At 38.0% G+C, this 26658-nt stretch overlaps 1 protein-coding gene across 1 annotated transcript; it reads right to left on the bottom strand.

The window, feature by feature from the left end:
• Positions 1-755: 755 nt before the first annotated feature.
• LOC139727332 (uncharacterized) lies at positions 756-25329 on the bottom strand. The gene is made up of 7 exons (XM_071638288.1): positions 25197-25329; positions 20112-20398; positions 19309-19342; positions 7753-8036; positions 6672-6783; positions 6114-6338; positions 756-831 (listed from the first exon to the last, which is right to left on the bottom strand). The coding sequence occupies exons 1-7, from the start codon at positions 25217-25219 to the stop codon at positions 756-758; spliced, it is 1041 nt and encodes a 346-aa protein (XP_071494389.1). The 5' UTR covers positions 25220-25329.
• Positions 25330-26658: the final 1329 nt, after the last annotated feature.

The following is a 26658-nucleotide window of genomic DNA, read 5'->3' as shown; positions in this document are numbered from 1 at the left end:
AATCTCTTAATATTTATATTCGTACCTACAAAGATGCGGACATATCCATTAGAGTGTAAGTTTGATCTTACGAGTAAAACCTTGGTACTCGTGGTCCAAATGTTTAATTGACAACGTATAAATGTTTATGGTGCATGTTTGCACCCTTGATTAGCACAAAACTGAGGGTGCAAATGCGCACCCCTGCAGGTTCAAAATTCAGCATATTGCACCTCTAAGGGTGCAAATTGCTTATTGCGGTGCAAAGTGGCACCCATTGGGGTGATTGCATATCCCCTAGGGACAATTTTGGGGTTCAAATTTGAACCCGTATTAAATTTCTTAGTGTGTAATGTAAGAGCATTTGACTCGCCTCTTTCGGATACCAGTGAAAATGATATTTCTCGGAACATATGTCAGTAACAAGTTGAAGAAATATGAATTTTACATAAAATAGTAAAAACAATATTTTTTTTTAAATTCTGATGTGATGATTCACTGATGTGTTCTACTAATAGTTATGTGTTTCACTTTCACGTTATGTACTTCAAAATTTTGTGAGATCACTATTCCTAGGCAGATGAGACTATACTCGGGACTATACTTGTTATGAATGTGTATAACTGAAAGAATGGACTCGTTGGAAACTCGAAAAGAATTGTTATGTTATTCTTAGACACGAACAAGAGCAGACACCGGAAGACTTGACATTGGCCACCGTAAGAAAAATAACAAGGCAACTGATAAACTTTGGGTCCTTTATAATGTTCATAGACTTACGAGGTGTCCTGGGATGGCGGTACTAGGGGTGTTTGCGGTTGCGTGGTCGGGCCCAGAAGGGACTGTAAAACACTGCATGATTCATGTAACACAGGAAAACATTAACATCAAACATTGCAGAATCAAGCTAAAGCAAATTCATTATGGCGTCTAATTGGATTAATGATGATAACTGGATGGTACACTTTATCTCTGGAGATTTTAGTGAATATCTTGTAAATTGCAGTGCCAATGATGAAAATTTTCTTATCGCACACAGCCATTTTGGTTAGCAACAGCAACAAAATAAATGTAACCCTAACTGCACTGAGAATGAATATAATGTCTGACAGTCAACACGTTATAGCATAAGGGAGTTCATGGTTAGGGCATGTCTCATTTGACCCCTACACCACAGACTCTGAAATAACATGGACATGTGTTGTGATCAAGAATTCCTTGAAGCATGTCATCTTGTGTTAAAGCAATGTTGAGACCGTCCAGGCTAGAAGGCACCCAACCTTGTGTAATATATCAAATGTAGGAGTGTTGTTGCTACAAACCCAAGCTTCAACCACTACAGACATGAGGGAAAACTCCTTCAGTGCTATTCTCAGAATTTTGTCCTACCCGACTGGTCATCACATCCCGTGGTCAGTCTACACACACTACCTCCCTAGTAGCCTAACCTCTCCCATAAACATTTCTGGATAACCTGTCTCCCCATTGTCTACCAGTGCTAAGTTTCTCCCCCATCATCCCCATCATGTAATATGTGAGTCATTGGTGTCAGTGACCCATGGATTGACAGTGGTCATTATTTACCTACACCTTTGTTTTATTATAATTTGAATCCCTCTATTTTGAATATTTGAATATTGTCGATTAAGCCCCTCCTTCTAGTATATATACATGTATTATAAAAGTGACCATGGGCTTAGGAAAGGAGTTCTCTCTTTCACCCTCTTCGGGTAAAGACACAAGCGTTGGTCTCCCTTGCCATCCCTCTTAAGGGGCGATATATGGCCGTTTGATGGGGAGTACCTATTAATATATCATATCTCTGTTAAGCGTTATATCCTCCTGTGATTCAATAAAGAGCCCGCAATTGTATACTTTATATGAACTGGTCTCTTGGTCTCTTCTGTGGAGCTGTAAGTCGAGAAACGTTACCAATGTAACACCGCCAATACGCCATCGAACATCAACTACAAAATAAAGGTGTTACACTTGTTTTTTTTTTATATATACAATGTTTTTTTGATGGTTTCTTGTCAATTCGAGGGTGCTGATTCCAAATCCGATCGATGCCACTCGCGTAACCTTGAGCATTTTCGGCAAAATGCAAAAATCCAAAATGGCCGCCAGATATGCTAATTCGGCCGTGATAAACAAAATAATGTGCATTATATGACCATTATTCCACCAAACTTTGTACATTTCTGTTCCTAGAGTTACTCCATCTGCACTTGCAAGCGAATTTTCATGTCATATAGGTTCATTTAGCATTTAAAGCTCATTTTTTTAATTCAAAATGGCCGCCATTCCTATGCTTATTTACTATATGAATGGCAAAACATATGCATGGAAATATAGAACAAATTTACTGTATTTCCAGTCCCGTACCTACGCTAAAAAGTGTTGCATGTGCAATATGTTGGGTGTCACTTAGAATATATAGGGGGCCTATGAGCATTTAATATTCGTAAACCTTCCGATGTTGAACACAATTTCTTATATATTTCATTTTGTCTCAACAAAAGTCTCAACAACATAAGTTAACTAAACGTCTCGAAAGGAATCAATATACCATCATATTCTACATGCCGGTTGAATATAAAAATGTAATACTAACACAATATATCAAGGAGCCTAGATACATTGTATCTATCAAATAATGTTGAAAATGGAGGGGAAGCTAGAAAGCAAAGCTTGTAATATGCATTCCCCTAAAACCGTATTAACAAAGTACAGAAAATCTTATACAGTAAGTGCAGAGATACATGGTTGCAGACAAAAACAAATCGGACATTAATGACACAACTAAAATCCCTTTACATTGTAGTTTTTTTTTTCCATCAAGGATTTGGGGGGGGGGAGCAGTCCTGAGGCGAGTTCGAAATGGATCATAACCTCCATCACTTTGATATAATTTAATTTAGAAGTGCCGCCTTATCGAGCAAACCTGATTTCCTTCTTGAATTAAAACAACAACAAAAACTGTTGAAGGCATAAACGAAACTGTCTTAATGCAATACCGTACAAACTGTTCATTAAACATCAAGCAAGGAGCAATGTGAGATACCTCTTTCAGTTCTCTCACAGTTCCCAGGTGTTGATAATAATTATACACTTTGACATCATGATCTCATTCAGTCTTGTCTTAAAACTAAAACTGTAATTTTTATTGTCTTTAAAGAACCCTTTAATTGTATGTTTAGCAGCAGGCGACATCAGCGGCTGCCCAAAATTTGCAGAATTCTCAGGCTAAAGATGCATATTAGTCTTGCAATTGTTTTAATTGCAACCACATCTGGTGATGTTCAGCGCTTCCTCAGGGGTCAGAGGGCGATTATTTGCCATAGAAACAGGATGAAGACATGAAGACTTGCTTAATCACCACCCGTTGAAGCCCTATGGCTTTGTTGCCAGGCCAGAGACAGTGTTGTAGGTAACTTGGGTGGTATCAGAGATGAAATCAGACCAGCATCTGCACCAACCTGTTTTGGAGTCAAAGCTTTCAAGTTACAGTAGGGAAATCTAGGCTTGTGGGATTTCAGGCGCATTGATGGCAGGTTGTTCAAGGGGGCATTTCATGAAGTGTTTTGTCAGATCTTTTCTTTTTGACAAACTGTTATAAGCTATTAAATAATTCCTTGCATCTGATTGGCTGAAAGCAAATCTGTCAGACAAATTTGTCAGACAAAACGCTTCATGACATGCCCCCCCCCCCCCCCCCCTGCTATCGTGTTTGGAAGGTCAGGGTATGCGTTGACGGCACTGGTGACACTTGCCATCCTTTCCTTCCAGTGTGAGGGAGAGTGATCGAGTGCCAGTGAAGGAGGGTGGACTTCCTTAGCCTATGCTTGGAAGACTTGCCACAGCTGAGGGCTACCTTGAACATAGCGTTGGCAAGATGGTTACTAAGATGGAAGGCATGGGTCTGATGATAATCTAATAAAGGTTGGGGCAAAGTCTCCAGAAGATGAAGTACTCCACTATTGTCTTGAGATGGGTCAGTACTCGGCTCATGTCATCCAAGGACTTTCTATGAGACGTAAAGGCAAGATCACCTGCAAACTTCCTACGTGAAGTGAATGTAATGTCACCACATATATGTTAAAAAGACCTCTAGTGGAGTTAGTTTACAGCCACCATTAAGGAGGCCATCATTCAGAGTCCTAACACAGCTGGTCTGGTTACCGAGAGCAATCCTGAATCTGCAAATGCTGAAGATTAAAGACAAGCAGTGTGAAGTTGTTATAACACTGCTTTCAGAATGAGGCAGCACTGTACAGATCTCAGAGTCTCCCTCGACATCATAGGTCTATACTCAAACACATTCACTCCGAAAAAAACGGTGGTAAAATTCATCTACCATGTATAATTCATCTGGGTTAACATTAAAAACTTTGGGGCATTGTTTTCATTTCAGAGATTTGACAATAGGAAGTGAGGTGGTCCCTTTTTTCCACTTTCGCCTGCCTCATGTTCTTTCTCAGATGAGGGGACTGAAAAGTTTGTATAATATCGCTTTTAGATAATGTAGAACAGGACAGTTAATTGGAAATTTCATTTGTGTCATCATCTAGGATTCAGCCTTTCAATTCAGTAAATAAGAATGAATATTTTGATGTTGAACGTCTCAAGGCAAGTAAGTATCAAATGTTCATATCTAATAATTCCTGATAAACGATCTTGATGTTGGCGTCAATTCAAGTTTTGGTGGATTTTTCCAAATGCCCAGGGAAAAATTCATATGGAGGTAACAAATTTGGATGTTTGCATAAAAAAAATAAAACATCCTTTGTTAGTAACAACCTTCTGATGTATAATCAGCACACAAATTGGTAAACAGTGTACCTGAGTGACAGAAAAAAAAAGAAAATTTGTTTATTTCACACGCTCTGCCGTTCATATTGTGCATGGGTATATGAGTGGCATCCATTTTGAAGTTTTGTATTAAGAAGAATATAATAAGCCTAAAGACAATAAACTTTCTGTTTGTTTGCTTGTTTGTTTGCTTGTTTTGCTATCGTGGCACTCATCAGATTTGCATTGCACATGCAAAACTTGATAAAAGCGTAGGTATGTGACTGAAAATTCGTCTTCTATTTCTATGCATATTTTTGCCATTCATATAGTACATGAGTATAGGATTGGCGGCCATTTTGAACTGAAAATTAGCTTAAAATACTAAATGTACCTCTTCAAATGAAAAATTTCTTGCATGTGCAAGTAGAATTACTCAAGGAACAAAAATTGTAAAATCTTTGATGGAATAATTTGTCATAAAATTGACATAACTGAGATTTTCATGGCCAAATTATAATATCTGGCGGCCATTTTGGATTTTTGCGTTTTGCTGAAAATGCTCAAGGTTACGCGAGTGGCATCAATCGGATTTGGAATCAGCACCCTCGAATTGACAAGAAACCACCAAAATATTGTATATATCAAAAAACAAGGTTAGGTGCACTTTCTATGGAGCCTAGCCTGGACTATGGAGAGATTTTGCTAAACAGTGTTGATGAATGACTTACACCTGTAGTCTGAAACACATTCATTGTACTGACATAATTCAGATTCTCATAGTTGCTCGAGACTTATTTACGTTTTAAAGTCAGTGGCAAATACTCAGACATTCTCATTTGACCTTTGTTCTGCACATGCGCAAATCACAACCATGAACTCCCTTATTCCTTCGATGTAATTCGTCTCTGCTTTGTCATGTTTGTTTTGAGGTTCGGCTTCAGCGAAGTTTGAAGGAGTAAAGATAGATCTCCTCGCATAACAACTTACGCGTTTATTTCATAGGTTCTATGATAGTTATCTAAGAGGATGTTACTTGATACTTGTTCACGCGTGTTTTTGAAATAGTAATTCTTGTAATAATGACAATGATTATACAATCATCCTTTGATAGTGAGCTGACGAAACTAGTTTAGCTTACTCGGTTCAAGTTGGGTGTACTTTTTTTTCCAACACACGAACAAACGAAACATTTCCGTCTTTATGGGCGCCTTGCTTAGTAGGTGCATTTATTATGATGTGTGATCCAGACATACTGACATTGCTATGGATTAATCTTATACATGTAGATGAAAACCCTGACGAAAGTAAATCAAGTTGTTTATAAAGTGGAAAAATGATACCTCGATGGGGCGGGGACATTTATCAAAGCCTGAATCAGTTCTTCGATGCGACCTCCTTTTTGGCGTTTCCAAGTCATCAGGAGTACCTTAGTCGCTTTCTTGTCTTTGTTCTTTTCATCAATACTTTGAGCCTCTTCGAGACTAAAGCCAAGGTGTACTGCTAAGTTGTCAAACTTATCCAGGGGAAAGGTATTTGACAGTGCGATGATCTGAAGATCTGTAACACTAGTGGCAATAATAGAGACACAACAAAGGTAATTGGTTAAACACGACAACAATGATTATGCTGGTAATAATGGCATAATGATTATAATGATGATAACCCTTTCATAGTGGGCTGACAACACTTTTATTCTTCTTTTTTTTTTCTTTTTTTTTCAAGAACGTATTTCCGTATTTTATTGATGAGCGCTTGTCACATTACTTATGCACGACGAGTGTTTCAGAGATTTGAACATTCTCGAGTATGACTCTCGACGAAGTATGCACTAACTGTACATATATGATTTCAAGAACACAAGAACAGCACCTGTATATGTTTAATGTTCGAAGACTTACATAGATGGTGTCGCGGCCTGAGCTGTGGCCTGGGCTGGTGCCTGGGCTGGTGCCTGAGCTGCGGCCTCAGCTGGTCCCTGGGCTGGTGCCTGAGCTGATGTCTGCGATGCCCCTGATTTTGTTGGGGTTGCAAAGTGGATATGGAACAAAATGAAGATTTTTTTTTAATTGTTTGATAGCTGGAACAAACTCTCAGAAGATGTCATCCAATCACAGACACTCCTCACCTTCAAAATGAAATTGCCTAAATTGGGTTATTAATGGGCTACATGGCTCCCTAAACCCTGCCACATTTGTAATCTATCTTCTTGAAGATGGAGGTGTGGCGCTTTAAGTTAAATTCCAAGATTGCATAATCACTGATGAAAAAAATACCTTTGCTTTGGCCAGAATTTTGATACACTTTCCACGTCATTTTCCCCCAGAAAGTACTCTAAGTTCTTTAACCAATTATTAATATGTCACGCAGTAATTGTTCCTTCTATGAATTTTGATAAAGCCAGATAGTTTGTTTTCTCCATACATAGTTGCAAAGACAATATTCAATAAAATTCATCTCGTCAACAGGAAGAGAAAATGATCATTATGTTCAAACTAATATGCAAGATCGAAAAAGTGCAGGATTTTTTTCTTCATAAATAGCAAATATTGTCGACACATAGTTCCTCATCAAGACCGCAAGAAGTACAAGTACCCCCTTCTTCAAATGTTGAAGTAATTATGATAACATTTTAATCTCGTCATAGCATGATATGAGTAGGCATGATGTATACGACGTTTTCTCTCGACTGCTACATGTCTGCATAATAACAAATATGCATGCATTAACATGCATAACTAACTAATAATAAAATTTCCATAAGAGTAGAATGTATATTTTCTTACTAACTAATAATAACATTCTCACGAGAGTAGAATGTATATTTTCTTACTAAGTAATAATAACATTCTCACGAGGGTAGAATGTATATTTTCTCTACAAGTAGTGTATAGAACAATTATAGGCATCTTTGTTAAATTTACGGGGTAATTAGAGACATTGAATTTATAGTTTTTTATTCATCTCTCGGAAAACTATTACCTGTTTCGGGGAGAAGATCATCGGCAACGTTCCCGAGGTCAGCCTCGATCAGTTTTTGTCGCAGTTGGGACCGCTCTTCTGCCTTACGCACTTTTTGGCGCCATATTCGAAGCATCTTCTGGGTACACGAGCTCGTGTTGTCTCCGTATCGCATGTTCGTCTCGACGAAGTTCTTTATCTTTTCCAGTCTGAATCCTAACGCCAGTCCCAATTTTTCAATGTCTTCTTCTTCGTGTACAGCCTTGGCCACTTTCGCCAGAATGTCGTCAAATTCGTCGCCCATTCTGTAGAGAAGTACCAAAATGGTTTAGTCAGCGAAAAAATGCAAATGCCTTTCATTTCACATGATCACATCAAGTTAATCAGGATTATAAGTCGACGGAAATCAACATAGTCAAGTCAGGCAGATCTATTGACGAGAATCTAATAAATTGGAAATGAAATTATCATAGCTATTGTGTGTTTTATAAATTATTTCTACAATAGACGGTATTTAAAAGTGATGGTGTCGTAACTCCACAAGGCTTAAGCTGACCTTCACAACACTATTTTGATTATGATTCAGCGTTTCATTATTTTGATTTCGGCAATGAATCATCATAGAAGTGATTCAAGATACTGTTCTAGAGGAAGAGAGCTTGGCGGCAACACCATGTGTATGTAGTCCATGAGATAACTGCTGTTTCGCGAATTAAGAAGACCTTAAAAAAAGAGAGTGGAGGAGAAAAGCGACATTTTAGGAAGAGTGTAAGGAAAACAAAAGTTAATGGTGACGATCGAAGGATATGGATGAGCTGGAAGTTGAGGTTACCCTAATGGAGACGGGAGAATAATACAGGAACAATGTTGAATGGAATGAGAATGTGGTGAAGAGTTCGGATGTCAGTAGAAGTTTGAGTTTATTTATAAGAACAACATATGTACAGGAAAGTTTGAATACATGTTTATACATCAATATTAATACATAGCACATGTAACTGTCTAAACGATCTAAACAAAACATATTGATTATAATCTATAATATATAATTGATAAATGATTATGTAATCTAAAACTAAAACTATTAATCTAAAAAAGAGCTACAATATGGCAATGTTGTACACAATGAGGTTTCTAAAAGAACCAAGAGGTAGCACAGGTGCTAGTAGGTGTTGGTCCTTTTAAGGATAAACCGGAAAACCAGGGAAACCAGGGAGAGGGGAATAGAAGCGATCAGAAGATCACGGAGATAAGAGAAACAACTCTGTTCTAGAATTGGTATTCCATTGGCCATCGATGAAAAAGTGTTCTTTTCTACAGAATGAAATCATCCATCAAAATAAAATCTGTCCTTCCCCTTTAAACCTATCTTCCCACTCTCTCCTTCCCCATTCATAGTTTTGTTTTTTAAATCTGTATTTGATTTCATCCGATTCACAATGATTAAATAAGTTATAAGCATTCACTTGACCGTGTAAAACAGATAAATGAATGTTTCATCACTGCCATCAATAATTTTAAAACTAATGCCTCATAGGCCTCATACAAGGATCAATTCTGTTAAAGAGTGAAATCAGTAAGCAAATTATAATCTCTTCTTTCCCACTTATGCTCCTCCCCACCATCACTCCACCCATTCATGGATACCCAGACTAAGCTACCCATTCCTCATACACACACACACACACACACTGTCAAAATATATCCGTCCCATGTTCTATACAGGCTATCTAATCAAAGTAAGGTAATGCCACAACCACTTTAAAAATACCAATTGCTACGTTTTTTTCCAACAAATCAAATTTCTAAATTGAGTCTTATTAAAATTTCTCTCATGCTACTGCGATATAATCTACAGTAAACAGGAGAGGGAGGGTATTGAAGAGGAAATCCAGTACAAACATAAATTAGTTTGATAAAAAACGGTAAAATCTGACGAGTTCAACGGTAAAAATTTGACTGAAATCGGATGAAAAATAAGGAAGTTATGATATTTTGAAGTTTTGCTAATTTCTGCATAACAGTTTTTGTACAATGAATATAAATATGCAAATGAGTGAGTTAACCATGTCATACCCTCACAATTTCCCATTGCCCGTGTACATATAACTGACAAAAATTCAGCGCTTCTGTCATTAAAGTCTGAAACAGTACGATTTTCCCGGTTAAATAACTTCAATTCAATTCAATTCAATAGTTTATTTATTTCCATCATCACAAAGAAAAGAAAAGAAAAAGTTGACATAATCCAAAGTGATACCATTTTTTTTCATTTCTCTTACACTCGTCTGATAAAGGATTTTTTCAATACAATATAAAGTATATTATACACGAATGATGTAAAAAAGAAACAATGCACTTTGTCATGGCAACAAAAATAGTAAATAATCACGATGGAAAACAGTGTTCCACTAAAAAAGCCACGCTTGTAAAACGTGGAACACTGGAACAAAACAACAACAGCACCAATTTGTTATACCAATAAGACATATTCATTTTCAATTCTTCTATATACTATTGTACATTTTACTCATTGATATAATGATGTTGATACTATGAACAATACTTACTAGGATTTTAGGATGCAAACGTATTAACTATTATAACATATCACATTTGTGGCACAGACACTATGGGGCCACGTGTGCCAAGAAAATTGAACGGAAAGGAAGATATGCAATCGGCCACACACACAAAAAAAAAAACATAACGACGACAACAACAACAATAACACAATACACAGAAATAACAGAATTTGAGGAAATGCACTCAGACAGATACTGGACAACGAAGAACGAGGAAAAAGGAGCAGGGAAGAATAGAGAAGGAAAAGGAGAGGGATCATAATAGTGATCAGCTACATAATAGTGATCAGCTACATAATAAGGATCATAATAGTGATCAGCTACATACTGACATGTACGAGGATTTGAGCCTCAGGCATAATTGCGTTTGAATAAAAAACTGGAAATTTCAAAATTTTATGTACTAATTAAATGTTAAGTTATGAGGGAATGACATGCTGACTTTGCAATTTGCATATTCATATTGACTGCTCAAGCACTCTTTCAAAAAAAAAATGAAACTTCAAATGTCATAACTTCCTTATTTTTCACCCGAAATTGATCAAATTTATACCGTTGAGCTCGTAAAATTTTACTCTCTTATCAGACTAACTTATATTTGGACTGGATTTCCCCTTTAAAGGGGGTAAGGTAATTATGATATCAGACATGATAGACGTAAAGTAAACGCACGCGCAAACACACACCCACACCCACCCACATACACACACACCCTTACACATTAATATTCATCGAGGCCATCACATGGCCGCACATGTAGTGCCCTTTTTGCGAATGAATTATATATGTTGCACATAATCATGATAATTGAGTGTACTATACAGGCCCGTAGCCAGGATTTTTCAAGGGGGGGTGCGGTCACTAAAAAAACGGACCTTCGGTACCAATACCAATGATGACAGACAGACAGACACACACACACACACACACAATTATATATATATATATATATATAATATATATACATTCTTTGGACGACCGAACTACAAACGTTGTATAAGAATTTGCGCGCGAAGCGCACCGCAAATTGTGAATTTTGACTGTTTTAATGACGTTTTAAAGTCTCGAGGAAATTTGTATTTTTGTCTGTTGCATGCAATCGCGTTACGGTATTTCATCTAGGAAATAGTAAAAACTCATTTTGCCAGGAAGTTGCAAAGTTTAATTGTGTTCGAGACTCTGCGCGCGTAGCGCGCCGCAAAATTGAGAATAGTGATTTTCCTGGTGTTGTTTTAACTTCTATTTTTTCTATTGTATACCCGCGTTAGCAGGCCTGAAGCCAGGGTTTTTAAAGGAAGGGGGGATTGCGTTAATTAACAAAACGGTCCTTTGATACTGTCCCGGGAGGGGTAGCGACAATTAAAAGGTTGACACCATGCTCATACATGGACTTTCAAAATGGCCCCTAAACGAGTAATGATCATATGATTTTTTCGGGCCTTAAAAACAAGTATTGTTTCCTGCACCCTAAAGAAGTACTTCATCATGATTGAACAATATACCATTTTCCCAAATTTCGGCCTTTTTGATACCCTTTGATTATATACGCTCGTACATCACACTTTCCATCTAATCCGTGAGAAAAAAACGACCCCTATTACGCGTTTTCTTTAGCGAGTATGGTCACGGTGTCCACCTTTCAGTTGGAGTTTTCCATCCCATTGGATGCTGTTTGGAAGATGAAACATTCACTTTACTATACAGTATATCAGCCGTTGGTATGCGAGTTTGTCAAAAACGAAAATAAATAAGAAAATTTTTAAAACAAAATGAATTGTAAATGTGAACCATTTATATTTTGCCTCCTTGTGGTAGGATATTTCCAGCATTTCCGAACTTTCAAATAATCATTTTAGATTTAATAATATTAAAGGTTGTAGATCCGATTCGCAAACATCTCCAATATCAGTCAAATGTCATATTAACCATCATGCTAAGAAGGTTTTCTTTGTGAAATTTGGAGGTCAGTGAAATTCAAAAATTAAACATCCGTTAGCCATTGGAAGAAATTGAGTGCAAATTCAGACCTCAGGCTTAGTGCTCAGATGTTTTCCTATTTGATTTGATCTGTCTTACTGTGCACACTAAGATACATACTGGAATGGTTATTTCTTATTTATTAAATTATAGTAGCATATTTGGTTACTAGCTGTCTCTAGGCATTTTCGAATTTGGGCTGCAAAGAGATCCACTACCTTTAAGTTAGAAGAGAGATAAGTAAATAATGATAAAATAAACAAACAAAAAAGAATGAGTTTCTTTTGCAATACTATCTGACAAACGTTTTACTTTACCATTTTACTTCATAGCTCAGCACTTTCCATTCTCTCTCACACCCTCTTACCCATTACATTTAAATGAAATACAACTAAAATGAGTTTGCGTGCCTGCATAATACTCTTTGGAAATTATAAGTGAAAATGTTCTTAGGTTTTGGCTCACTTTAAAATGAGAACCAATAGAACTGTCACAACATGAGAAAATGTATAAGTAATAATCAACAGTACATTTCCGAATTTGGCCTGCAAAGAAATCCGCTACCTGTAAGTTAGAAAAGAGATTAGTAAATAATGATAAAATAAACAACAAAAAAGAATGAGTTTCTACCGCCGTATCCAGAACAGAGCCTGAAACGGTGCAGGCTCAAGAAATCGTTTGTACTAATACGTCTTGAAGTACTGTGTGATACTGTTGACTCAGACTTCTACAAAGCTGTAAGTGAGAATTTTAACCCAATCCGGCTCATTACCTGTGTTTTTTATGAAAAATATGAATAAAGAATGTAAATTAAATAACGACGCGTCACAATGCAGTCTAACGCTCTCACAATGTTATCATACATAGGGTTTTCCCCTGACTGTTTTTACTCCGGAGCTCTTGCAATATTCAGGCTTTTGTAATACTATCTGACAAACTTTTTACTTTACCATTTTACTTCATAGCTCAGCATTCTCTCTCATACCCTCTTACCCATTACATTTAAATGAAATACAACTAAATTGAGTTTGCGTGCCTGCATAATACTCTTTGGAAATTATAAGTGAGAATGTTTTTAGGTTTTGGCTCACTTCAAAATGAGAACCAATCGAACTGTCACAACATGAGAAAATGTATAACTAATAATCAACAATATATTGAGACAGGCAAGTAATCATCCAAAATAGAAAATGATGATTACATAACAGGAGTTAGAGGGGAGCATTTGCCGGTCCTTTGAATGTGCACTTGTGCAGTGTGATCTTCGCTTAGACTTTTTCTAGTCTTTAAGCATTGTTTGAAGTTCCAGTCTTCTGGGATGCTTTCTGGCGAACAATTTCACCACCCTCTCGTTATCAACGTCAAAGTTGTAATGGATATGCATGAGTGCCAAAGCAGACAGCCTGTCTTGTGTCATGCTGGCCCTCAGATAGGTGTGCAGTCTGCGTAAGGCACTGGCGCTTCTCTCGCATTCGCAGCTGGTTGTGGGGATGGGGCAGCATATTTTTAGCAATGTAAAAACATTTGGAAACATGTCTGCATCACACTGTTTTATTGTTTCCGCTGCAGTAGACGGACGTTCATTGGGGGGTTTTGTTTGGTACTTGTGCTTCCATCGGAACAACTCCTGCGGAAACACTTCCGCTGATGATAATGTGTGTGTAGGCGACAGAAATCGGGTTAAATCTACAGTTAAAATGATATAGTCTATGACCTTATCATTCCTTTACAACATTATTTCAGTTGATTACCTGTGTACAACACGTGTATATAAGCGCCCGATTGCAGACAGCAGGTGGCAAGGTGACCGTTGCAACTACTTACATTATTACCACCTCCGAAGGAAATGCACCAGTCCGACTACAGCCATCATCGAAAAATGAGATGGAATGTGGAATGTATTTGGTCGTTTTTGCTCCCAAACTTAACAGTTATGTTGTCAATAAGGCTGCTACGTATCTAGATGATGTCTCACATACAACTGTATCTGGATATTACGTTAAAAATGATATTTGGCGAGAAACAAAAGCTTGAAATCACAGGAATTCACACTGCTGACAACGGCAGACAGTGAAGGTCAACGGCTCAAATTTTCGTTGGTAGTCTCGTCACGTGATAGTTCTGTATGGATTGTACACGTTCCCTATGACAGCAATTGTGAATGAGTAGTCTAGCTTTACTGCAAATTTGCGTCAGGACTGCTCAACCAATGGACAAGATTCTTATGTCACAAAAATGGGCAGAACCTCTACTTTCTGAAACCGTGCGCCCTAAGTTTGTGCGATCTTCCGTTCTCGAGATATCCCGTCTGGAAGAATTGCAAGACGGCAAAATATGCTCAAATTCGTCAAATTTGGACTGTTCGCCATAGACAATTCTACTCATAAGGTACTCTTCTGATCTAATTTGCGTCACTGCTACAAATGTTACAATAAAGATATATACACATAAATAATCCCTAAAGTGTCCACTTTCAGAATCCGGGCGCCCCAAGTTTGCTTCTTAAACAGTTTAAAAGTTATGGCAGATTTTGTGGAAAAATGCGTCGATTTTTGACCCGTTTTACGTGTTGTAGCGTTCGCGCGGAAGCGCGGCTTCGCAGATGACCGAAAGTTTTCAATATGTAATAGCTCGCACAAATTGATACATAACAGTTGTGTTTGTGTGCATGGGGACGATCCGATGGTTCATACAACAAAAGGGTTTCGTACAATTATTTTTAACATTGTTAAACGTACTCTTCCACATTTACGTAGCATATAATGTGTCTTTATATTTATTTGGATTGTTATCTTGAGAATTGCTAAAAACCGTTATTATGAAAAAGTGGACCTTTCAGAATTTGGGGGGTGCGTACGCACCCGACGCACCCCCCTGGCTACGGGCCTGCATGGGAAAAATATAACGACTGACATTGCACCTTGGCTGAAGTCTCGCCGAGTCCTATGATAGCAAGGCACTACTCGACGAGGCAGCGACGCACTCTTATACACTTGGAAAACCAGAACCGGCTGTCGATCTTGATCAGGCTTTGAAAACGGCCCTGGGCGAATTGATAGAATTGTACAAACAATAATACAATCAATGGATGACCAGATCTAGATAGCTATTATTCCTTCTTTATGTATATATATAATTACAGAACCATTTTCATGTTCGACTCTTTTACCCTAAATAACGGATATTTTTTTTTTTTGTATCTTAAGCCAAACAAAAGTGAATCTGACTTCAGTTCAACTTATAGATTGAACCAATTCTGTGTTTGATAACGGTAAGCAAAGATAGCATCACCCCTTCATTATGGCATCTTAAAGCATTTTTGGTAAAGAGTGAATAGCATTTTAGCTACGTATCTGTCAATGCTATAGTGACTTATAAAGTTGTCAGTGCTACTAAAATAGGGTCCTCAACATGATATGATAATCATTGTTGACAGTGGTTGATGGTAGTTTAAGACATTTTACATTCCAATATAATCATCATGATTATTGATAAGGACTTTTCGACCTCTATGGCGTCTTTGAATGTAGATCCATCATTTCCTCACATAAATTCCATGATTATTGCATATGAGAGCTACCGCTCATTACTCGTTATTGTGTACAGATTATTTTTCTTCCCTTCGTCATCTTGTGCGCCATTTTGTATGTGGGTGTCGTGCACATTATCGGGGGTCATCCCACAAGACCGACACCCAAGAGTCATACAGTCCACTCACGAGTCCTACAGCCCACGAGTTCGACATTAGCTATAGGCAAATAAAGGTACAAACAGCCCACGAGTTCGACAGATACAACACGGGGTTTAATGTGTCGGTCTCGTGGACCTTGTTTGCTTAGTATCGAACCCATGGGCTGTATGACTCGTGGGTGTCGGTCTCGTGACGTGCACCCCATTATCGTCCTCCTGTTCGTATTTATCTCCTGTAGTTACACAGGTTACAGACACCGTTTTTTTTAATTCCATGTATCATAGTATGGAACATGGTATTAGCTATCTCTGGTATAACTTACAGCAAATACAAGTACTACAAAATAAGTGTCGTGTCTGAAATGTAGCTATTCTATGTTTTCACACTCCATATATTTTTTATTTTTATTTTTTGCTGAAAAGGGAGTGCATACAGCGTATATATATGTTTGTCATGAAAAGAAGAAGAATATTTTGCTGCAGTAACTAGCTTGTCAGACAATTTGCGTTGCATTTTTACATATTTAAACGCTTTTACCACCTCTCGTTCTTTTCTATGTTTTGTTGAAAAGTTTTTAAAAAGTACATTACTCGAACGTAATACGCTGTACCTCTGATTACTGTAAGCATTCTCAAGTTGCTTGGGAGAAATAGAAGTCGGAGAGAATAGTGTATAAGTGTCCTGACGATGATAAACTTGATTTACTTCCGCTTTGATGTTATTCAAAGAAATGTTGTTCCAAACAAACCAAATGGTTTTCTTCGTAATCTTGTAACTGGATGTGATGTATAGAAGTGATCATTGTCTGTCTCTTATAAGCGACAGTATACTTCTTGGGATGAGTGAATGAATTATAGCAATAAACAATATTGTGCGGCATGTAAATGTATCTTCAAGATACATTTACATGCCGCACAATATTGTTTACGGTGATGTTAACTTTGATATTGACTTAAACCCTTTGTGAATCCGCCACCTAAAGTTGTTCCAGTCACGAATATTCAAGTAATATGTTGGTGTTTTGCTATAATTCATTCACTCATCCCAAGAAGTATACTGTCGCTTATAAGAGACAGACAATGATCACTTCTATACATCACATCCAGTTACAAGATTACGAAGAAAACCATTTGGTTTGTTTGGAACAACATTTCTTTGAATAACATCAAAGCGGAAGTAAATCAAGTTTATCATCGTCAGGACACTTATACACTATTCTCTCCGACTTCTATTTCTCCCAAGCAACTTGAGAATGCTTACAGTAATCAGAGGTACAGCGTATTACGTTCGAGTAATGTACTTTTTAAAAACTTTTCAACAAAACATAGAAAAGAACGAGAGGTGGTAAAAGCGTTTAAATATGTAAAAATGCAACGCAAATTGTCTGACAAGCTAGTTACTGCAGCAAAATATTCTTCTTCTTTTCATGACAAACATATATATACGCTGTATGCACTCCCTTTTCAGCAAAAAATAAAAATAAAAAATATATGGAGTGTGAAAACATAGAATAGCTACATTTCAGACACGACACTTATTTTGTAGTACTTGTATTTGCTGTAAGTTATACCAGAGATAGCTAATACCATGTTCCATACTATGATACATGGAATTAAAAAAAACGGTGTCTGTAACCTGTGTAACTACAGGAGATAAATACGAACAGGAGGACGATAATGGGGTGCACGTCACGAGACCGACACCCACGAGTCATACAGCCCATGGGTTCGATACTAAGCAAACAAGGTCCACGAGACCGACACATTAAACCCCGTGTTGTATCTGTCGAACTCGTGGGCTGTTTGTACCTTTATTTGCCTATAGCTAATGTCGAACTCGTGGGCTGTAGGACTCGTGAGTGGACTGTATGACTCTTGGGTGTCGGTCTTGTGGGATGACCCCCGATAATGTGCACGACACCCACATACAAAATGGCGCACAAGATGACGAAGGGAAGAAAAATAATCTGTACACAATAACGAGTAATGAGCGGTAGCTCTCATATGCAATAATCATGGAATTTATGTGAGGAAATGATGGATCTACATTCAAAGACGCCATAGAGGTCGAAAAGTCCTTATCAATAATCATGATGATTATATTGGAATGTAAAATGTCTTAAACTACCATCAACCACTGTCAACAATGATTATCATATCATGTTGAGGACCCTATTTTAGTAGCACTGACAACTTTATAAGTCACTATAGCATTGACAGATACGTAGCTAAAATGCTATTCACTCTTTACCAAAAATGCTTTAAGATGCCATAATGAAGGGGTGATGCTATCTTTGCTTACCGTTATCAAACACAGAATTGGTTCAATCTATAAGTTGAACTGAAGTCAGATTCACTTTTGTTTGGCTTAAGATACAAAAAAAAAAATATCCGTTATTTAGGGTAAAAGAGTCGAACATGAAAATGGTTCTGTAATTATATATATACATAAAGAAGGAATAATAGCTATCTAGATCTGGTCATCCATTGATTGTATTATTGTTTGTACAATTCTATCAATTCGCCCAGGGCCGTTTTCAAAGCCTGATCAAGATCGACAGCCGGTTCTGGTTTTCCAAGTGTATAAGAGTGCGTCGCTGCCTCGTTGAGTAGTGCCTTGCTATCATAGGACTCGGCGAGACTTCAGCCAAGGTGCAATGTCAGTCGTTATATTTTTCCCATCATATGTATAGTTATACAATGAAAACCCGAACAAATCAAGTTCGTTTCCAAAGAGGAGTAAAAGTGATACCACAGTTATACTGCAAGTTGAATCCGGAGACCTTGCACATTCGACAGCACAAGAACCTTTTTATTCAGTTTAAACCGATGTTAACTGAACTTTCAACCCTGAACAAAGTGATTCTCAGATGTGGGGTCAAACAAGTCATGGTGTCTGACATCTTTGAGGAGATACATTTTGATTATCATATGGATAATTCTCTTCAGTGATAATTATACAATGTGCCTTCAAGATTTTCTAAAATTCTATCTCATATATATTATTGTGTATAAGCAAAAGGAAATGGCTGACATAATATGACAAATACACGCTGATCTTCCTTTCTTCAAATGAAAATGGAGAAATACTGTATGATTGTATTCTTTGCGTCAAAACAATTATTCTATATAGAGTTGACATTGCGTTTAGTTGATTACGTTGATGATTTAATAGTTGCGAGATAATTAGATATAAAATTCGTTGGGATGTGTATTGATGTGTATAAAGCTTATATGCCTCATGGGGCCAACATGACCTAATCGTCCATGATTATGATTTCAAGAACAAAAGAACATCACTTGTATGTTCTTTAATGTCACTTACATAGATGGTGTCGCGGCGTGGGATGTGGCCTGGGCTGGGATTGTCGGGGTTGCAAAGTGCATCATGGAACAAAATGGAAACATTAATTAGATGTTAAAAACCAAAATACCGAGTAATCATTTCTTCCCTTTGAACCCATAAGCACAGGTGAACAATAAATGTTATCCCTTACTTCGCTTACAAATATTCTGTAACATTTTCATCTTCCATTTCAGTCGCATATATTTTTCAGTGAATACTTTTCGTTCTTTAACCAATCATAACATGTCATCAAATAATGATATCATTCTTTCCAGTTATTATGATAGTTTGTTCGCTCCCTGCGTTCTAGGCGACAGGTGGATATTCAATTGGAAACATTTGACCAGCAGAAAGAGAAAAAAAAAATAATTCATGTTTAAACCAATATGCCAGATCAAAAAGTGTAGGATCGTTTCTTTTTTTTAAATGACAAGCATTATTGAAGTATACTTCCTCATCAAGACTGCAAGAAGCACAATCCCCTCTTCAAATTCTGCAGTAATCATGATAGCATTTTAATCTCATCAATTCATGATATCACTATCTCTTGCCTGCCGTGTGTCTGCATAATCGTAAACATGCACGCATGGATATGCATGACTGTAATCATATTTTCGTGAAAATGTAATTCATATTTGTCTCTATCAAACATGCACTGTGTAGGTAGGCCTATGTTGCTGTTTCTTTAGGGGGACAATGAACCTTTCACAAAATTTGAGAGTGATTTGAGACATTAAATATTTCTTTTTCCAATTAGATTCACCTCTCGGAGGATAATTTACCTGTTTCGGGGAGAAGCTCGTCCGCCACACTCCTGAGACCGGCTTCGATCAGTTTCTGCCGCAATAGGGACCGCTCTTCTGCTTTTCTCACATTCTGCTGCCATTTTCGAAGCATCTGCAGCGTACCCCTGCCCGTGACTTCTCCGTATCGCATGTTCGTCTTAAGGAATGTTGAGATTTCTCCGAGCCTGAATCCCAAGGCCTTTCCCAATTCTTCGATGGCCGAGTCATCGTGTACGTCCGAGGCCACTGCCTTCAGGATGTCGTCAAAATCCTTGTCACCCATTCTGTAAAGAGCAGCAATAAAAATGCAATACATGAGAAGAGAAATACAGCTGTTAAGAATGTTGTACATGTCTTCACGATATAGAAATGAATACATTAGTCACAAATACATTATGCAAATTAGCCAGAGTGATGGTGGCATATTACCCTATACAGTAGAAGCGTTTCAGTGGCATGGCTGTCACATTGTTATTTTGATTTTGTTTCCCTGTTTTGTTTTGTTAAGTTTTATCGTAGGAATAGATTTAAAAAAAACACACAAAAATAACAACAAAAGTAACAACAACAAAATCATCCTCAAAATACTGTTTTAAAGGAAGAGAGGTTCCCGGTAACACCATGTGTATGTAGCCCTTGAGGGAACTGCCTTTTGGATAGAGGACCGTATGTATGAAGAGGATAGTAGAGGAGACAAATACCGTCAGCCCAACGGCGTAGCCAGGATTTCATCTTAGGGGGGGGGCGGTTAGTCTGCGAGGGAGCGAAGCGACCGAGCCCGAGCGAGCGGAGCGAGCGAGGGGGGGGGGGGGGAGGGTGTGGGAGGGGGGTGTCCCCCCTCCCACGGTAAGAACTTTTTGCATTTTGATGTTGTAAATGGTGCAATTTGATGCATGTTTTTGCGCGTTTTATCGACGTGAAACAGTCCCACTTGTTTATGGTAGCAGTTTATTTTGATGTAGATTATTATTGAACAATTTGCCTATAAAAGGGTATAATAAGCCAGTTCGGGGTTCCAGTTTGGGCATGAGCAGAAAAAGGTCGTTTGTACCGAGAGACAGGTTGGTTTTTAATTTCACTGAGATAAGCATCTGTAACGCTATGATTATTCATGGTATCCTTATAAATGGTGCCTGTCAGTACATCCACCTGACAGCAAGCCTGGTATTTGGCAATGTTAACAGAAAACAGCACAATACTTCCCAAAGTGTTGATTGACGAACCATTCTGGTCACTTCATCTACACAGGTTCATTCTTTGTTAGAATAGGAGTTCCATAAATTGCTATGTTGGGCAAGCTGCTGCATTATGTCACTTTGAATAGAGTGAAGTGCTTAACCAACTGAGAAAAATGAAGGGTCATTTTATTTTGTACCCATGTGCACATGAGCTATCTCCGAACTGGCTTATTTAGATACACTTCTTGTATCAATTCTTTTCACTGAATATCATGAACGCGACTGAACCCGAGCGAGCGGAGCGAGCGAGGGGGTAGGGGAGGGTGTGAGAGGAGGGTGTCCCCCCTCCCACGGTAAGAACTTTTTGCATTTTGATGTTGCAAATGGTGCAATTTGATGCTTGTTTTTGCGCGTTTTATCGACGTGAAACAGTCCCACCTGTTTAAGGTATATAGCAGTATATTTTAGTGTAGATTATTATTGAAAAATTTGTCTATAAAATGATATAATTTAAATACACTTCTTGTATTAATTCTTTTCACTGAATATCATGAACGCGACTGAACCCGAGCGAGTGGAGCGAGCGAGGGGGGGGAGGGGAGGGTGTGGGAAGGGGGTGTCGCCCCTCCCACGGTGAGAACTTTTTGGATTTTGATGTTGCAAATGGTGTAATTTGATGCATGTTTTTGCATATTTTAACGAGTTGAAACAGTGCCACTTGTTTAAGGTTGCAGTATATTTTAGTGTAGATTATTAATTTATTGAACAATTTGCCTGTAAAATGATATAATTTAAATACACTTCTTGTATTAATTCTTTTCACTGAATATCATGAACGCGACTGAACCCGAGCGAGTGGAGCGAGCGAGGGGAGGGGAGGGTGTGGGAGGGGGGTGTCCCCCCTCCCACGGTGAGAACTTTTTGGATTTTGATGTTGCAAATGGTGCAATTTGATGCATGTTTTTGCGTGTTTTAACGGGTTGAAACAGTCCCACTTGTTTAAGGTTGCAGTATATTTTAGTGTAGATTATTATTGAACAATTTGCATATAAAATGGTATAATTTAAATACACTAGTCTTCTTGTATTAATTCTTACACTGAATATCATGAACGCTGTCTGTTCAGCAATCAAACAGAAAAAGCATGCACACGAGGGTGTAGATAGGGGCATATCCCCTGCCACACGAAGGTGATTTTGCGTTTTCAGACCTGAAATTCAGCGATCTGGTGCAAATTTTTGGTGCAATACTTTTTCATCGAAGTGTTAAAATCACGGAATTTAGCTCTTATTCCGAATGTGCACCATCTGTGTGTATGTATAAAGTCTAGTGAGGTAGAGCGTAGGGGAAGGGGGATTCCCCCTCCCGCTCGTGGAGCTTTTGCGTTTTTAGAATTGAAATAAAGCGATCTGGGTATAGCCACAGTCTACTTCTATGCATGGCGGGGGGGGGGGGGGGGGCGAGCAGGGAGAAGGCGTGGGCGAGTGTTATCTCCACCCTTCCCTTCCGATGGAGCTTTTGCCTTTTTAAGGTTGAAATTGAGATATCTCGTATACGCATATTTGATGGAATCAACATTTGGGAAATCACCAAAAAAAAAAAAAAAAAAACTGATGGGGGGGGGGGGCTGAGGGAGGAAAGGGTCGATTAAAAGGGGAAATTCCCCTTATACATGAGGGAACCTTGAGTTTTCGAAATATAAGTGACAAGTCTTGTGCACTCAGAATTATTCACAATTTTTTTGTAAATCTAAAAAGTGTACTTAGCTAGGGAAAGAGGCACAGAGGGGGAGGGTTTGGGAGGGGGATACCCCATCCCAAGCACGAGAGATTTTGCATATTTTGAATTGAAATTCAACGATCTGGTGCACACTTTGAGTGAAATATTCAAAAAAAAAATATCTTATTTGATGAAAGGTTGCAAAGGAGACCCGCTTCATGTGCATGCATACAGTATACACGCATTTTTTTTTCCGCCTCCCAAATCCCCGGTCCAAATCTTAGGGGGGCGACCGCCCCCATCGCCCCCCCCCCCCCCCTGGCTACGCCAGTGCGTCAGCCGAAGAAGAGCGGTGAGCTTTAAGTTGAGGTTGCCCTATGATATTGAGATGGGAGAATAAACGACAGGGACAGTGTTGTAGGAAAGTATACAGAGTGAGAATCGGGCAAAAGGTTCGGACGTCGGTGAGAGGAGACAGATTAAACTAGAAACAAGGGGGCAGAGGGGAAAGGGACGCTTGGAAAACCTCTGATATTAAAAAAAAGAGAGAAACAATCTGTAATGACCAGCGATAAAATGGTTAATTTCTAAAGAATGAAATTATTAAACAAAATTCTGTCATTCCACTTTAAAACCCATCTTCACGACTACCCCCTTCCCCATTCATTATCTATGTTTTAAAAATCTATATTTGATTTAATTCAAAACACGATAAAATCATAAGCATTCACATGAATGTTTAAAAAAATTACAATCAACAATGATCCGAACAGTAATTCTACTCACCTCATAGCCAGGCCTTATACAAGGATCAATTTTAAAGAATGAAAGTAGGAATCAAAGTATAATCTGTTCTTCTCCGACTAACTCCTCCCCACCATCACTCCACCACTTCATGGATACCCAGATTAAACTACTCACTCCTTAAACATACAAACATAATCATACAAAAACACACCATAAAGACAATATTCCTGCCTCCTGTTTTATAAGCTATAGGTTTTATCCAAGTGAAAGTGAATGCCAGAACCACTTTAAAACTACTAATTGCTGTGACTGTGTTTGAGTGTGTGTGTGTGTGTGTGTGTGTGTGTTTGGCAAATTGAAATTCTTTATTTAGTCCGTCTTACATTTCTCGTTCTGCGGTACAGTAAACAAGAGAAGGGTATCGGGTGGGGTCTAAGGGGTAAAGTAATATGATGACAGACATGATCAGACAGCAGCATAATTTAAAGTACACTTGCGCGCGCACACACACACACACACATTCATGGAGGCCTTCGCCGTGAATATACAGTGCCCTTTTGCGAATAATTATGTTGCACATAATCATGATAATCGAGTTACTTTAAAAAGACGCTGTTTAAGAATGTTTCTATAGCTTGAAAAATATATGAGCTACAAAGTCCAACATGCTATATCAGCATCTCCTGTATAGATATAAAGCTATGGCTAAATATGAACGCCTATACATATGCATGCTTCAAAAAGGAGCAAACGTGTTGCCCAAGACAAGTGACCAGACTTATAGCATACTCATCATTTCTCGTATATACAGACAGGACAGGAGTATTGGAATAGCTCATTAACACATGGTCAATTATAGGACGCAGTATAAGTCCTCGATCTCTTGATAGCGACAATTTTCAAATCCTGTGTATAATGAGTGATTTTTCATTCATTTGAACGTTGAAATATACAGCTCATATATGCAGTGAACTATATGTTCGATATTTCCTGGAATTGTATCACCACAACGTTAGACGGTATCTTTTGAACAGGTTTCTTTGTCTAATGCTTTTAATTCTTCATGATTCCTAGTGAAGCCTAGCTTGCCTATGCCTATATCATCTGCACTACCAAGGAATGTTGTTGTTGTGTTTTGGTCATAATCTTCGCCCATTGAATAGTGTGATGATTGAAACCGGAAAAAAAAATGATCAGACTAGATTACTTTTGGCAAACATTACAATTGCAAGTATATTACATGAGCTCTCACATCAAAAAGCCAGAACGAAAGGATAATTGTTGATACGGCCTACTAGTATATACCGTACGGTACTTATCTGCAAATTTGCGGAAGGAGAGAAAAGGAAATAAAGTAAACGGAGTCCTGTAGTACACACATGCCAGGCAAGCAATGTACGTAGCTCTATTACTCTTATACATGTCTACATGTACTTACTTTCGAGACTGCTGATAGTCCATTAATATGACTTCAAATTGTAACCTAGACGCCTGTCTTGATTTTGAACTCAGAAAGACACGATCGCTGATCTGTAAGTCACTGCAATGGGGTCACTGCATCTCGATGTCACCAGTGAGTTGGTGTCACTACGAATGGGGAATCCCATAATTAGTCCTGCACTGGTCGCTGCTCCCCACTCACTGGGAAGACGATAATGTAGTCGCTGTCATCCAGCCGTTTGGACACGCCATTGAAGTACAATCGCGAACCCCCTTCCCAAAATGCTATCTCCACGACCACAACAAAACAGTGTGTGCGTGTGTGTGTGTATGTGTGCTTAGTTAAATCATTTATTTTATTCAAGTTCAAGGCAATGTGAGTAGAAAGTATACATGCAAAAACCATAACATGTCCCCCACTTCATTTAAAACGAATTTAACGTTAAAACACGTATATGAATTATGAATACACTGTAATTACAAAATAACTGATGAACGTTAAACGTTTTATTAAACGCTTTATAAAATGGGGTTGAGTTAAGGTTGTGGATATTTCAGGATGGGGGAGGGGGGCAAAACTTAGAGGATATTTGCAAGGGAGCGACCGGAAGTAGTTGTAGCACTCTCAGAATTGAAATTTAACGTTCTGGTGTACATTTTTCGTGTTTTTTTTCTTTCTTCATATTATCAAGTAATTAAAGGACAAGTTCACCTTCATAAACATAAGGATTGAGAGAATGTAGCAATATTAGTAGAACACATCATTGAAAGTTTGAGGAAAATCAGACAATCCGTTCAAAAGTTATGAATTTTTGAAGTTTTTGTGCAGTAACCGCTGGATGAGAAGACTACTACAGTGTATGAATAACTTAGATGTCACATGCGTACAACAATATAAGGAAAATATAAAGAGAAATTCACAAAATTCCATCTTTTGAAAAAAGTACACATTCCCCTGACTCGTTACCGACAAATGTTATGGGTAATATTATTCCCCCTGCCTTTAGAAAGAGGCAACTCAAGTGCTCTTTTATTATGCGAAAAAAGTGAAAATATGTTGAATTTTCTTTTACATTTTCTTTATACTGTTGTACGCATATGAATCACAAGCTGTAGTAGTCTCCTCATCCAGCGGTTCCAACACAAAAACTTTAAAAATTCATAACTTTTGCATCGATTGTCCAATTTTCCTCAAACTTTCACTGATGTGTTCTAATAATATTGTTGCATTCTCTCAATCCTTATGTTTATGAAGGTGAACTTGTCCTTTAAGTAGATTATGCAAAGAAAATGGACATGGCCAAGTCATGGCATAGGCCTATCTATACAGTATAACAGGCATATATACAAACAGTTTACGACAAAATTATATAAGTAGATTATGCAAAGAAAATGGACATGGCCAAGTCATGGCATAGGCCTATCTATACAGTATAACAGGCATATATACAAACAGTTTA

This window comes from Diadema antillarum, unplaced genomic scaffold (genome assembly GCF_040938485.1).
Source record: "Diadema antillarum isolate AM-2024a unplaced genomic scaffold, OU_Dant_1.0 seq00000126_RagTag, whole genome shotgun sequence".
NCBI classification, from domain to species: domain Eukaryota; kingdom Metazoa; phylum Echinodermata; class Echinoidea; order Diadematoida; family Diadematidae; genus Diadema; species Diadema antillarum.
Note: the sequence above shows the minus strand (reverse complement) of the source record. Positions and strands in the feature narration are given on the sequence as shown.